This window comes from Budorcas taxicolor, chromosome 10 (assembly GCF_023091745.1).
Source record: "Budorcas taxicolor isolate Tak-1 chromosome 10, Takin1.1, whole genome shotgun sequence".
Classification (NCBI taxonomy): Eukaryota; Metazoa; Chordata; class Mammalia; order Artiodactyla; family Bovidae; genus Budorcas; species Budorcas taxicolor.
The window spans coordinates 44,038,448-44,054,781 of record NC_068919.1 but is presented as its reverse complement, the minus strand read 5'-3'; the positions used below and the strand labels follow the sequence as shown (position 1 = coordinate 44,054,781).

At 38.7% G+C, this 16,334-nt stretch overlaps 1 protein-coding gene across 2 annotated transcripts in view; it reads left to right on the top strand.

The window, feature by feature from the left end:
• TRIP4 (thyroid hormone receptor interactor 4) overlaps positions 1–16,334 on the top strand; it is a 50,387-nt gene that overhangs the window by 17,052 nt on the left and 17,001 nt on the right. For both annotated transcript variants that reach the window (XM_052646889.1, XM_052646888.1), the window contains exons 8-11: positions 1,336–1,462; positions 5,726–5,913; positions 9,503–9,627; positions 10,667–10,758. In XM_052646889.1, coding sequence (XP_052502849.1) covers positions 1,336–1,462; positions 5,726–5,913; positions 9,503–9,627; positions 10,667–10,758 — 532 coding nt within the window. The remainder of the gene's footprint in view (positions 1–1,335; positions 1,463–5,725; positions 5,914–9,502; positions 9,628–10,666; positions 10,759–16,334) is intronic.

The following is a 16,334-nucleotide window of genomic DNA, read 5'->3' as shown; positions in this document are numbered from 1 at the left end:
CGCTTTGGTTGTATGGTAGTAAGTGTGAGCATTCTAAAATGTATTGAGTAGCTATTTGTATTTTTTCTTCAGTAGATTCTGGAGTTCTAGATGTCCTTAACCAGTGGACTGTGTCTTAAATCTGTTTCCCTCCTTTAAATTTCACTATCCCTGTCCTATTTTAGACTCACTTCTTACCTCAAATTCTTATACTTTTTGTTTTGTTTTGTCTTAGCTTCATATCTTTGTTTCTGCTTTTCCCTTGCTTTGGAAATCCTTCCTCCCCACTTTGCCTTTCAAATACCTGCTTCCCCTTTGAACCTGCTTGGTACAACACATGGGATGATAAGTAGTAACTACCAGATGGATTGTATCTGTCTCATAGTAATAATTACATCCTCTCATGTTTTGTTTATCAATATTTTAGGTGTCTTAAACCTGCCGCATAGAGTCAAAGCTTCCTGAAGGCAGGAAAACCCTGATCTCTTCCCCCTTTTAAGGTGCCTTCTGTGTAAGAAGTTCCTAACAAATACCTCTTTAATTGTATTCAAGGTCAGGTTCAGCCTTCCCTGCTAGTAGAACCTTTTCATTATGTTGTCCTGTAGAATTACCATCATCCACAAACATTTGTCAAGCAGGGACATGGTAGTACAGCAGCAAGTAATGAAGAGCTCTAGAGCAGAGTAAGATACGGTTCTTGCAGGACCTGCGATCACTTACTAACCAGTAGGACTAGTTCCATAATCTTTAACTGAAATCATCACATTCTTTTATAGGTTGAGAGCCAAATATTCATAGCAAACACCATAGACACAGGATAACATGGGTTATATTTGGTGACTGTTTAAATAGTAAGTGCTGCAGGACTTCAGAGAAAGGAATAAGTACTTTTGTGCTGGGTGGGTGGAGGGATTCCTTAGAAATTCTGGGCCATGAAGCAAGGATAGAATTCAGATCAGCATAGAGGAATGGGAAGGGACTGTTGAGCAGGCAGAAGAGTAATTGAACGTGTTGAAAAATAGTCTGCCCTAGAATACCCTCTGTGGGTCAGACTGCTTCCAGGCAAGTTTTCTAATCTTGGCATTTTTAATAATGTTGTTAAAAAATGAATGATTATAATGTGTGCTACCTATTTTCTTAGTGTTCTGAAATTTTTACTAACTCCTCTTCCTTAGGGTTCTCGGAGTGAAGAGAAGAGAAGGGGAAATTAGTAGGGGGAGCAGGGAAGGTCATCCATGGATCCCTCTTTGAATTTCAAATTCTATTACTAATGAAGAGTCTTATGTGTGTGCCAACTAAGCATATCCTGAGCATAGGACATTGCCAATTATTGCGTCCTTTGGTTTGTTATCACAGACTAGATGAGGCAATACATGCCATTGCCAATGGAACCTTGAACCAACCACTGACCAAATTGGATAGATCTTCTGAAGAGCCTTTGGGACTTCTGGTGAATCCCAACCTGTACCAGCCCCCTCCCCAGGTTAGTGGACCTTTGCTCTAACTGATGGTGAGAAAAGTTTGGGCCCAGATATTTCATCTTTCAAGTGTGCCTGTTTCATAGTCTGTAGATACCAATCTGCTCTCTTAATACTCCTATCCACCTTATTCTCTGACTCAGTTTGTCCAGTTTTTTTTTGCAGCACTTGTGACAAGTTTCCATTTGAGTATTACCAAAGAGAAGGTTTTGTGAAGTATGCTAGAGGTTTAAGGGCTTCTCAGGTGGCACTAGTGGTGAAGGACCTGCCTGTGGTCTCAGTGCAGAAGACTGTAAGAGACACGTGGGTTGGAAAGATTCCCTGGAAAAGGGCATGGCAACCCACTCCAGTATTCTTGCCTGGAAAATCCCATGGACAGAGAAGCCTGACGGGCTACAGACCATGGGGTTGCAAAGAGTCGGACACGACGAAAGCAACTTAGCACACACACACGCGTAGAGATTTAAACAGTGCTCCCATGGTCCTTTTGTTAATGCTCTTTGCTTGTCTTTTATAGAATGTGGGTAGTCCCCTAGTGTTGTATTTTAAATTAATACATTAATTCACTCACTCATTGTTGTCATACATTTTGACATTAAGTACATTGAGCGTCTGATGTGTATAATCCCAGAAGTAAGTGATCAACCAGACACCGCTTCTGTCCTCAAAGAACTCGTGGACTAGTAGTGGAAAAGATTACATAGGCAGCTCTAATATTGGTAAAGATATAAATAAGTACAGTGGAAACCCAGAGGAGGGAAAGACAGTTGAGAGGAATACAAGAGGCTTTTATAGGGAAGCTGGCATTCATTAAAAGTAAGTATCCTAGTAAATGGTGTTTGGGGATGGTGGGGAAAAAACAGTCCAGTCAGAATTAACTGTAGGAGCAAGGCATAGGAAATACACACACACACACGGTTGAACAGTGTAGGGGAGGACTGGGAGTGGTGGCCCTCTGCACAGTCAAAAATTTGTGTTTAAGTTGTTATAGCTGACCCTCTGTAAAGTAGTTCCACATCCACAGTAGGTTCTACATCTACACCAAGTCATGTAGTTCTATAGTATTATTAAAAAAAAAAAACCTCACGTATAAGTGGACCTACCTAGTTCAAACCTGTGTCATTCAAGTATCAACTATATAAGGAATAGTGAATTTCGACTACAAATGTAGTACTCATAAAAGGAATTTTCATAGAAATAGAGTGGGGTTAAGTAGGTAGAGTCAGACCAATAATGAGTTAAATATTCAGCTAGAAAGTTTGCACATTTTTATTTCGTAAATGTGAATCATAGAATGATTTTTTTTTTTTTTTCATAGAATGATCTTAAGCAGAGAGATGCAATCAGAGCAGTGCTTTAGATAGTTTAACTGGAAATCCTCATGCAGCACTGTACTTATCCAGGTTCTTTGCTGAATGCCCGTATGCATGCCTAGTTGTGTCCGACTTTTTGCAACCCCATGGACTGCAGCATGCCAGGCTCCTCTGTCCTTGGGATTTTCCAGGCAAAAAATACTGGAGCAGGTTGCCATTTCCTACTCCAGGGGATCTTCTCGACCTAGGGATCGAACCCGAATCTCTTGCTGCTGCTGCATTGGCAGGTGGATTCTTTACCACTGTGCCACATGGGAAGCCCTCTTTGCTAAGTGCTGGGAAATTAAAAGGTAAAAACCCTTGAGGTTTTTAAGCACTTCAAGTTTAATGGGAAGATGTGTTTGAATACAAAGAATTTCAGTTCCTTAAGATAATTGCTATAATAGACATGTCATTAGGAGAGAGATCATAAACTCACAGGAGTCACAAAATAAATGGTGTTTGAGAAGAGACTTAAGGGATGAATAAGCAGACAGATTTGGGGAGGGACTTCTAGGTAGATGGTATAACATGTACAAAGGCTCTCAGCAGCTTGAGAGCGCTGTAGGTTGGGAGAACCACAAGTAATTAAGTATTCTTAGAGATTAAACTGTACTATTAAGTGTATTAGTTTCCCAGGGCAGCTGTAACAAAAGACCACAACTGATTGGCTTAAGACAACAGGACTTTATTCTCTCACAGTTCTCAACACTGAAATCAAAGTGTTGGCAGGGCCCCACTTCCTCCAAAAGTTCTGTGGGAGAGTGCTTCGTTGCTTCTTTGAGGTTCCAGTGGCCCTAGGCATCCCTTAGTTTATAGCTGCATCACTCTACTCTCTGCCCCTGCCTCTATATGGACTCTTCCCTATGTCTTTGTCTCTAGGTATTCTACCCTTTTTTTCCTCTCTCCTTTTGTAAGGGTATCAGTCACTGGATTTGGGGTTCACCCTGATTGACTCTATCTTAGCTTGATTACATCTGTTTGCAAATAAGGTCAATTTCACAAGTTCTGGGAGGGCATAAATTTGAGAGGGATGCTACTCCCTCCAGTATAGTAGGTAACATCATATCATGAAAGCCCTTATGTGTCAAGAGTTTGGTTTTATTCTAAAGTAGACAGGGAAGACAGTGGGCTTCCCTGGTGGCTCAGATGATAAAGAATCCTCCTGCAATGTGGGAGACCTGGGTTCAATTGGGAAGATCCCCTGGAGGAGGGCAAGGCAACCCACTCCAGTATTCTTGCCTGGAGAATCCCCATGGTCCAAGGACCCTGGCCGGCTACAATCCATGGGGTCACAAAGAGTTGAACACGACTGAGTGACTAAGCACACACACACAGACAGGAAAGAGTCTTTGAAGAATTTTAGCAGAAGACTGGCATGACTTGCATGCCTGTGTAGAGAGTGGATTGGAGGGAAAAGTAGGACAGAAGCAGGGAAATTGCCAGGACAGTGATTGAGCTAGCATAGTGTAAAGACGATGAGGGCCCAGGTTAGTGTTACTCGGACAGTAGAGAGTTATTTAGAGGTTAAAAATGGAGATGAGATGGGTTAGCAGACTCTAAAATAGTATTATTAAAAGACAATAAGATTAATTTAGAACAGTAGCTGGGGTAGAAAAACAGGTAATATGAATTAGAACTGTAATAGAGATAGAACCAGAGAATTTGGGCCTCAGGATTGTTCAAATACCAACATTTTTTTGAAATCATTTATTTCCCCTATAATGGATCAGTCGTGCTTCTGTGTTCTTACTTACGGACTTAAATCCCTGTGTAGTCATTACTCATATCTGCCTTATGTTTTGAACAGTTATTTAAGTGTCTGTCTTCTACTAGGATTTTAAGTTCCTTGAAAGCAAGAACCTTATCTTTTTTTGTATTTTATATGTCTTCCTACTTTATATATTTTCACATATGCTGCATTAAGTACTCAGTAAATGAAATGTTTGTGGTTTGTTTTTTTTTAGTTATGACACAATTAATTACAGTCATTTTATTGCAGAAAGATTCTTAGAGATTTATTTAGTCCAATTCCATCATTTTACAGTTGAGAAAACTGAAATCTTAGGGGTTAAATGATTGCCTAGAGCCTCTACCCTCCTAACATTTTTGTTTTCCCTATAAATTATTAAATGAAAGATTAATAAATTAACACAACTGAGAACCTCATCATCCCAACAGAGCCCCTTTTTTTGTAAATAAATTTCAGAGCACTCAGTCTTCTTGCTCAGGAAGAAGTGTTAACCTTTGTCATTCTCTGACTGAACTGCTGCCAAGACTCTAGCCTCCTATAATTATCCATACCCTGTAATTTGGTATTCTTCTTATATGATGGGAGCCTTGTTTCAGTGTGCTCCATCCTCTCTTTTAGGGGACAAGTAGTTCATTGCAGTATAAGAGTATTAATAACTTCATACATCCAACAGTCAGAACCTCTGCCCCCTGGAAGCATCTGTTTGGCTTTATCATGGTAACAGTATGTGACCCAGTTCCTTAAGCATGTGAAGAACATGTGAACCAAAACGTTGAACCTTCATTTGGTTGATAGAACTGCATTTGGTAATTGTCTAGAATCCAGTATGGATCATTAATACATTTAAAGTGTTAATAATTTCAAATCAGTTATTTGGTCTGATAGTTGTGCTCTTGCTGAAATTAGGAAGCTATATTTGGAGAATTCAGCATTATCTAACTATCCTTCAAGATGGGACCATGTTATCATACCTGGGACTTCTACTGAATTTATACCTTCTCCACTTTTTTTGACTTTGTTTCAGACAAAGGTGGGGGTACATTTTTCTAAGAGAATGTTCCCAGCATGATTCCATATTAATAGAATTCATCTCATTTTGTAGGCCTATTCCAGATTTTTCCCTTGTCAGACAAAATTCTGTGTTTGATTTCTTTCTTGCATAGTGGATAGACCAGACGGGTGCGGGCTCACAGAAGAAGGCTTTCCATCCAGCAGGATCAGGACTAGAGTTCAGCTCATGTCGGCATCAGTTTCGAATCCAGGACCAAGAATTTCAGGAAGGCTTTGATGGTGGCTGGTGCCTCTCTATGCATCAGCCTTGGGCTTCTCTGCTTGTCCGAGGGATTAAAAGGTAAGGACAGAAGTGAATTTTGACAGTGAAAGATTTTACGTAAATTTGATTTAGCTTTATGGATTGGGATTCTTCTTGCCAGCCTAGCAATGATTTATGATACCCTTCAGCACATAGAACTTTAAGCAGTGTATTCATGCATGTTATGGACTTTTTTTTTTTTTACTGAATAGCTTAAAAAAACTGAGTTTAGAAAGACCACAGATCCTAGTCATAACAAAGAACAGAATGTAAGTTTTTTCTTCTTTGGAATGAAGTTTATTGAGAAAACTTCTCTTGCCTTTGCCTTTGTAATATAGCACTCAGCAACCTTAATGGTTTGATCCTGTTGGAAATTCAGAGTTCTTATGCCTATTTACTAATTCTTAAAAGTCTCTAGCCTAATTATGACTTTGTTTTTCTATCTGTACGTCTATTTTTTAATGTGAATAACCATATTGAGAAGCTGTTTTACCACAAATTCCTTTTCTACAAAAAGTGGGGAGGAGTAGTGAGGATAAGTAGAGGTATTATAAAGTCATTCATGTGAGTAATGGTGATAGCTTACTCTTCCATGGTTTCATATATTTCCTCTGAGTTCAGCTGTTCCCTTTGCTTCTGTAAATGTAAACAGAAAATTGATAAATACAGAAAATGAGCTGAAAAAGAAAGCTCATCTACAATTCTACTGCCTAGAAACAGCTATTGTTATAATTTTGGAGTGTTTGTTTAAATTCTTTATCCTTCTCAAATTGTTATATAGTGAGGTCATAATATGTATATATATGTTTATGGTTTTCTTCATTCACTTACTATTATATGTTCATTCTCCCTTGTTGTCCCAGTTTTATTGAGATATAATGGACATAAAACATCGTCAGGGTGTACAACAGAATGATTACATATATATGTATATTTTGCAGAATGATCACCATGATATATTTGTCTTAAATCCATCACCTTGCATAGTTACAAATTTTTTTGTTTCTTGTGATGAGAACTTTTAAGACCTACTCTCTTAGCAACTTTCAAATATGCAGTATAATATTATTAACTATAGTCACTGTGCTGTACATTATATCCCCAGGATTTATCTTATAATTAAAAGTTTGTACATTGTGACTGCCTTCGCTCAGTTTATCACTGTATTTATGAGTTTGCTTTTTTCAGAGTCTACATGTAAAGTAAGATCATAAAATATTTATCTTTCTACCATAATTCTTCAGGGTTGGTCCAGATAGTGGCAAGTGCAAGACTTTGTTTTCTTTTATGGCTGAATAATATTCATCCATCCATTGATGGACATTTACATTGTCTGCACGTCTTGGCTATTATAAATAATACTGCAGTGAGTGTGAGGATACAAATACCTATTTTTTCCTTCTTGTTTTATCTGTTAGAATTTTATATCCCTGCCAGTGTTCTAACTTATCCCAATAATAATGCCTTATATTTAAATACAATTTTATACTTTTCAAAACAGTAGCCGTATTGAAGTAGCTAAGTCCAGTATTATTACAGTCTTATTAAACACTTAAGCAGGCAAAGTGTTGATTGGATTGACCAAAAAATGTGTTTGGATTTTTCCATAACATGTTATGAAAAACCCGAATGAGGACTTCCCTGGTGGTCTAGTGGTTAAGAGTCCACCTTCAATGCAAGGGAAGGGGGTTCCATCACTGGTCAAGATCCCACATGCTGTGAGGCAGCTAAGCCTGTGCTCTGCAAGTAGAAAGCCCATGAGCCATGACTGAAGAAGCCTGGGCACTCTAGAGCCTGTGCTGCAAAACAAGAGAAGCCTGCACACTGCAACTAGAGATAAGCCCACATGCTGCCATGTAGAGCCTGCAGCAAAGATCCAGTGCAGCCAAAAATAAAAAAACAAAAAAAACAAAAAACCCAAACAAACATTTTGACCAACCCAATAGGTTGCTCTGAGTTGCAAAGCCTAGTTAGTGCCAGATGTGGATCTAGAGTTCTGGTTTTCAAAGTGCTGTTTCAACTCTTACTTTGTAAGCGTCAGTCATTTCTCTGCTTTCTTGAAAGAAAATTATTATCAGAACTTAGGAGCAGTCATTTCAACTTTAATGTTGTTAGCTGTGATTTACCTTCCGTGAAGGTGCATTACCATTTTTCTCCCTTCTTGAAAGTCCGGCTTTGCTGCTTTGCCTCCTAAATGTTCCGTAATCCATGTACAAAGTGGCATTACAAGTGCATGTGAATCTGCTGCTCCAGGGTCCCTGGGCCCTCAGATGTCTGCTCTTATTCCGTTCTCTGCAGCTGAGGTGTCTTTCTTTCCCAAAGTAGAATACGAAACAGCTTGCTTTTTGCTGAGGGAATCCGAATGTTTATATTGCTCTCATCTTATTTTGGATCTGTGTTACCCATATTTTCTCACTGAAAAGAACAGGATGAACAGCATCCAACCCACAGTCACTAATCCCAGAGAAACAAAGTGGGTGGTTCTGCCACATTTGTGAGACTATTTTCCCAGTATCCCTTGGGATCATTTGGAGTAGAGGGAAGAAATATATTGATACATTCTCCACTTCTTGGGTATCTACCACGTGCCTGGTACTCTTCCAATTCATCTCTGTTAGAAAACTAAGGATAAGAGAATTTCTGTTTCCCATTATAAGGCACATGTAATAGGGTTATGTTATCCAGCTACTTTATTTTGTATTGTAGAAACTAAAGGAGACACATCTTTTGTAATCCTTAGAAAGTAGATAGCTGTAACATTCTCTTGATTGCATTTTGTTATTCCACTTAAAGTTTCTTTCAAATTAGTTAACAGGTTGTTTAATTATCTACAAAGAATATAACCCTTATAAAATACTTGGAAAATATAAATTAATGTGTTTGCAATTTAAAGATGATAGCATTTTTATCTAGTTAAACTCTTAAATAGTAACTGTGAAAGTACTATTCTTCAGGAGTTATGTGTGGGTGGGGATTTTTCTGTCAGGTTAGAGAACAATGAACAAATCTTTTATGACTCAAAGGCAGGGATTTTAATTTTTGTGGTACATCTCGGATGCTTTGAAAACGGAAGATTTGGATCGTGGAGGTCCAAAGGCTGGTGAAAGCTTCATTTCTGAGTTACAGAGATAGGTAAAAAATAGGATCTGAGAGAGATGATTTGTTCTAATGAAAGGGAAAACTAGGGAACAGGGTTCATATTCAAGTGAGAGGTATTATAGGAGAAATTTTTTTTTTCTACCAGAAATGCCCCTTGTGGTGAGATATATCATCTGTAAATCTCTTGGCTCACCTGGATAATTTGCTGTATGTTAATGAGATCCTCCTGGAGAATGAAATAGCAACCTACTCCAGTATTTTTGTCTGGAGAAACCATGGACAGAGGACCCTGGTGGGCTGCAGCCCATAGGGTTGCAGGGTCGGACATGCCTGAGCGACTTAGCTCGAACCTGTGAGATCCTCTATGGGAGGAGGACTCTACAGTTATTAGCTAGGTCATGGCAATAGTTTTTTTAGGCAGAAATGTCCATGTACCAGTCCTCCACATACTAGGAATCAAAGCATCACTACGTTTTTTTAGTAGACACTAGCATTTAGATTCTTCCCACTAAATTTGTATTTGTTTAAGGGTGGAGGGCAGAAGTTGGTACACCCCTCACAGAGGAAGACTTTGGATAGCAGCCACAGCAAAAAGACCCTCTCCTCAAGAAGTCTCAGAACTCCAGACTACTTATCTCCTCCTCCGTGGGAAAGGTAACAGCCACATACTCTTCTAATTTCAGTCTTACTTTGTGGAGAGAAGCCATTGACGTTCATCCTCTTTCACTTCCTTCTTCCTGTGGCTTTTTTGGGGGTTTTTTTTGGCTGAAAGGGACTTTAAACTATGTGTGTGTGTGGCAAAGCATGGACAGCTATTCAAAGCATTAAGTCCCCAAACAAGACAAAGAAAAATCTCAGTTCCCAGCACCAGGAATCAACCAACTAGTCTTAATTTTCTACATTTTTTGTTATTATGAGAGTAAAATAACTACTATAAATTCTGAGATCTTTAGATTGGGAAGAACAACCACAAATAAGACCTTTTTTCATTGAGAGTGACTCAAATAGACATCTGCAATCAGATTTGGACAGATCAAAGTTAGTTGACTTCAGCAGTGAGTTATGAGAATCACTGCAAGCACTCCCAATTTATATCCTAAAAAATAGAATATAAATTTCTGACCATTGATTGTCTTGGTTTCCTTCCCTGATTCAATGCATATAGTAGTTTTGAAGGTAAAATGAGAGAATAATTACAGAACCACCTTTAAAAGTTAAGAAATCAAGCTTTAGGAATCAGAAGTGCATGTTTCCTTAAAAAGAATTTTTTTGTTTTGACTGATATGATTGGGTTCTTTAAAATCTGTATTCTGACATTCTTATGTTTTTTTACTACTTTTTTATAGTTGCTCTCTTGAAACCTCAAATTTCTGGAACCCAGCACTACCAGACTCTAGTCTGATCCAGCTGAGTATAGTGGAATTGATATGTTTGAAGTGAAGTTGTGGGGTCCCTGAACTTCAGTGGTTTGAGGCTTATTTTCCTATAGCTTAGGATGTGGATAGTGGACTAAGCCAGTTAACCAACTTTTTTGTTAAAATTTAAACAATTATGCTAGGTAACAAGCTTGATAGTTTTCCTTATGTCTATAAACAGATGAGAAAATAATTTATTCAGAATTGAAAACAGATTTGTGAGTTCCAGGGTCACAAAGAAGGAAATGTATATAATCCTTCTGTTACTCTCAATTTAGATGTGGAATTTCCCAATGACTATCCATCAGGCTGTCTTCTGGGCTGTGTGGACCTAATTGACTGCTTATCCCAGAAGCAGTTTAAGGATCAGGTGAGTAAAGAACATTTCTTTTGGACAGATGCTTGATTTGCCAGGATAGCTGTCCTGTAGCTTCTTCAGCTCAGAGTATCCTGTATATGGTAAGGAGCTAGAAACTGAATTTAGACATGTGAGGAGAATCTCCTAAGGAGGAAATACTGGAGAGAGAAAAGACCAAAGCAGAAGGAAACAAACAAACAAAAATATAGTGATGATGTGGAGGACTGGTACCTGTACATTTCTGCCTAGAAAGCTACTGCCACAATCTGACTAATGAATGTAGAAGCCTTTTCCTTAATAAAGCTTTCCTGTTCTTGGGGAAGAAACTGTTCATTATTCCTTGAATTATTTCAGGTAGATGGTGGGAATGGTAGATTTTGTTATATACTCTGAAACATTTGGTCCAGCCTAGAGAATTCATGAAAGACGTGTATGTTTGAACTCTGCCTGCCTGGACCATGCCATCTTTGGGTATGTGTTTGTGTTTGTATATGCATCTTGTATGTATTTTTATTTATTTTGATTGCTAAAGATTTCCAGGTGGCTCAGTGGTAAAGAATCCGCCTGCCAATGCCAGAAGTGCATGTTCGGTCCCTGGGTTGGCAAGATCCCCTGGAGAAGGAAATGGCAACCCATTCCAGTATTTTGCCTGAGAAATCCTCTGACAGGAGCCTGGGGTTGCTGAGTCGGACACGACTGAGCAGAAAGCGCAGAGTTCAGCTTTGAACAGCAGAGGGAGCTGAAGGACTTTAGCTTAATTGGAAAACTTCAGAAATTCAGATCCTTATGTCAAGACTCAGACTAGCAGGAATCCAAAATATGAAAGTCCCGTCCTTAAAGAGTCTTACCTAAAAGTATGATTTTCCTGTTTTTTGGAACAGTTACGTTATGCAGTAGGGGTTCCACCACTGTACTTAAGAATATGTTCTTCAGCTTAATTTTCTCAGTTAATTCTTTGTTTTTCAGAAACTCTTAATTGCCTGTCATTATTAATTAAGTGTCTGCTTAGAAAAAAGAAGAAAAACCAAGGACTTTCCTGGTGGTCCAGTGGCTGAGACTCCAAATTCCCAATGTGGAAAGCACGGGTTTGATCCCTGGTCAGGGAGCTATACTCCACGTGCCACAGCTAAGACCCAGGGCAGCCAAATACATTAAAAAAAACAAAAAAACTGTTCCCATCCATCTCACTTTTTCTATTCGTTCCTCACAGGCTTTAGCCAATAGTTAATATCCCTCTAGTTTTCTGTATTTCAGTTTCTTGTGGATTGCCTCCTCACCCCTTTTCTGATTACTTTGTGTTTGTGAGTATAATGCTTTCATTTGGTATGAATTTTGACTCCGGCCCTTCTGTTTTGCCCTTAGTACCTGATCTAGACCTAGGCAAAACTGCAGATACGTGAAGGCCATTTGTTTTCCACACCCTTGTGCCGATTCTATCTATGGACGTTTTGCCCATTTTTTCAGTGTCTTCTCTCCTCTCCTCTCCTCCCTTTTTCCTTTTTTTTCATTCTAAAAATAATAATTGTAACAATTCCTTATGTTGATGTAGACTTTACAATTTTAGAGATCCATGAAGAGCTTAATATCACTTGATATGTCATATTTCCTTCGCTGGATTGCTGCATTCTCAAAGAGAGCACAGGAGCATCTGGCCCAGTGTGTGGTGGGTTTTGGCCAGGGGCCTTCCTTTATTATCTCATTTGTTGATCAGGCAGACCGCCACTTGATTCAGGGTCAAATGAATTCAGTTTCTAGGCAGTTAACCAATCTTCTTTCTGCCACAAATTTGTGTTGAGAAGGGTAGGAGGCTGTAATCCTAGTCTCTAGAGTACCACAAGGTGTATGGAAATTAGAGACTCAGTTAACAGAATAAATCTTTTTGGTTTCTCAAGAATTTCTCTATTTCAGTCAGCATGGTACCCCTCCTTGAGCTTATTTTCTGTCTTATCCTGAGGATGATGAGGGCAGCACCCAGAAGTACATGCTCCATGTGTTCCCAGTTGGAGGTCCTGGCAACTCTTTATGAATTTTCCTGATGTGTATAACATTAGAGTATCCCCAAATGCAAAAGCCACGAGACTTCCATCAAACAGGAGCCCCATATCTGTTTTCCCTATGGTCAGCTTTGCTGTGGCTTTTCCCCATTGTTTCCCCCCCACTTCTGTTTCTGAGAGTAGCACATGAATGTATCCAGAATTGATAATAGCTCTTTTAGGGGATTATTTCTTGGTTAAGGCTGTTACCACTTTGAAAGGTTGTAGCTTTGGTATTTGGCTATCTTTTGGAAAATGTCCCAAGCACCTTTGGTCATCCACCTGTCTCTGTTTGAGTTAGGGTTCTGTGATGTAAGAATTGTGATTGCCTAGTCTGTTTTACTAATGTTATTCTCATTTTTTCAAGAATGAGTTGAGAGTTTAGAAATAATAGCTCTAGACTAGCATTTCCCAAACCATTCCACGGCATAGGTGTTCTCTGGGGAAAAAGAAGGGAAGGAGTAAGGGGTTTCTTGCATAGTAAGGGGTGGATGCATAGAAAATTTATGCAGATTTGGAACATTTTTTTAGATTTAATAAATTTATTTGTTTGCTGCAGAATTTCTCAGAGCCCTTAATGTGCTAGTGTCCATTATGACTCTCTGAAGTAATTCTCTTATTTGATCAATATAGTATACAGTGTTCTCATAGCTTTTTGACCACAACCCCACCCCCTGCCACCCCCACTCCCCCCATATTTACATACCAGTATCTTGTGGTATATATAGTTAGCAAGTGCTGGTCTAAATACATTTGAGGTTTTCTTGGTCCTCATAGATCAGCTCACTGAGGGACAATAATCCAGGAAGCAGTTTCTTGACCTATGTCTTCTTTGTGCATCTTCATGCTCATTTCTCATCACCAAGCTGAACTGCATTTTCTTTGAAAACCTGTGTAGACCTAGTAATTTTTATTTTAACCGAAACTAATCTCCTTTGTGACTTGGGACCATATTTTATCTCTCTATCTTGTTCCTAAATTTTTTCGTCCCCAAAGGAAGTCAGTAATTTACTTCCTGAGCTTTCATTCTTGGCCTTTCTTTGATAAGTTAAAGTACACTATTTTGGGCATAGTGTGGTTATTTAGTTCCTTAAAAGAAATAACAGAAAAGGTTTTATTGGTGGTGGTTTAAAATCAAGTGCACTACACTATAAGTGGCTTTAGAAATATGTGCTTAAAATGCTTTCCCCTGAGCGAAGAACTCGTCTTCCTTTTATCTTCTAAAAGTAGTATGGCTGGCATGGCTGATTTGTGCCAGGAAAAAAATCCTGCTAGACTGTCGGTTGTCCTGAGTAATGGCCGCTGATCAACCTAAACAAGTTAGGAGCAATGCAGAAAAGGCTGTAGCCTCAACTCAGGAAAGAAAGGTAGGTGAGAGCAGTCTAGTTAAGACTTCTTCTGTATTCCCCTGGAAGCAGCCCATGCCTTGCCAGGGTTTTATCTGCCAGCAGCAGATGTAAGCTCTCAAAAACAGCAGGGAGGATGTTGACTGCAGCAGTGCATCAAGGCTGTGGTTTGTAACCTCAATAGTAGGCAGTTAAAACCTTTTTTTTTTCTTTTTTAACAAAGACATTTTGATTGCCAAATCCATAACCATTAGCAGCTGTGGTTTGAACAGTTCTCTAGACCTAACAAGTTTTCAAACAGAAAGTTGAGTTGGAGGCTTTTGTTTCTCTGTGTCTGTGTTGTGTTTGTGATATTTATATCTCTGCCTTCAATAGAAAATCTGATTTGTCTGAAATCTCTGAGGTCATTGATTATTCCACTTCTATACTGAATCCATTCCTCTCCTGCTAGCTTACTGATTTTTCAGTCCATTTGATCTTAAGACTTTTGTAAGAGCCAAGATCCTGTATTTAAAGAATTAATGCTGGACCAGTTCTATTGCTGGGTTCCTATAAATTGACATCAGCAAAGTAAGTACTGTTTTCCAGTGGGGAAGAGAGTCTTACTTGTTCCATTTTCTGTAAGAGTATCCATGTGTTACAGATCTTCAGGAAGATTGCGTATATCATTTCATGTGTGGAAACCATCAGCTTCTATCACCAAAGGGTTGTCTGTAAGACTTGAGAGGTGAGAAATTAAATAGTAGTCAGTATTCAGACCAGGCATTGGCATTGAAAAATGCAGAATCCTCAGATTCCCTTTTAAATTATGTGAAAGTGTTTTCTCTGTTTTACTAAGAAAACCTGCCAGTTCATAGGCCTAGCATGTATGGTTTCTAAGGCATCTTGAGGGCTGCCTCTCAGCCCCAACAAAGAGGGGAACTGTGTCTGCAACGACTAGCCCAGTCAGCCCTAGGCAATTTTTTAAGATCTCAACTCACTTGAGGGAGACAGGGAATGTATTTTTGGAGTTCTCATGAAGACTAGAACATTTCCTTGAGTTTTTAGGTCAGAACAGACTGTCTTTTGAGTTGTTTGCAACCTGGATATCAAGTGGCCACTTGATGAGGTGAGGACAACCATGTATGTTTTAAAATAATCCAGGAAGCATTATGCCTCCTGTTGTACTTATCCTGAAGAGAAGAAAGGGATATGAACACTTTTCTGTGCATTTATATGAATTCTTTAATGTGTATCTTTTCATCTGAAAATGAACATATAATTCTTAAGTTTTTTTTATTATTTATACATTTATCAGTGCTTGAGTGCCTTTGTTTTAGGCACTAAGAGAAACAAAAAGGTGAATCAGCCATGAGTTCTGTTCTCAGAATGTTTGAAAGACCACCAGGTAGATAAGATATATCTGCAACCAGATTTATAAACAACCAAATAACAAAATAGAAAGCAAAGAAAACTATCTTAAGAGAAGTAAAGACTACCTCTGAGGAATTTAAAGGAGCGAGAGGTTGCTTCCAGCTGGGAGGAGGACTTTACTAGGAATGTGGCTTCTTTTTAGTTTTCCCCATGGGGACTCAGTATTTCTTCAGGATAAACTCTGAGGAGTAGAACTTAGAGTCTGAGGTACATACATTTAAAAGTTGTTACAAACTGCTAAGTTACCATTCTTTTTTCTTTTAAGTTACCACTCTTAAAGAAAAATCTAATTTAAAATTCTGCCAATGTTGTGAGTCTTTCCTATACTAATATACTAACCAAAACTGATTCTTAATAGTCAATTTAATGTTTACTAATAAAGTGGGTGAAAACTGTACTTTGTTATTTTCATTCAATTTTTTTGACCATTTGGTGACATTTTTGGTAAAGAATCCACGTGCAGTGCGGGAGACCTGAGTTTGATCCCTGGGTTGGGAAGATCCCCTGGAGAAGGAAAGGGCAACCCACTCCAGTATTCTTGCCTGGTGAATCCCCGTGGACAGAGGAGCCTGATGGGCTGCAGTCCATGGGGTTGCAAAGAGTCAGACATGACTGAGCAGTTAAACACAAGCATACAATCATCTTTTCAAATATTTACTGGCCATTTATATATTTATTTTTATTGAAGAATAGTTGATTTGTGATTTATTAATTTTGGCAGAGTGACTCAGTTAACACATGTATTTATTCTTTTTAATATTCTTTTTCAATATGGCTTATGCCAGGATCTTAAATA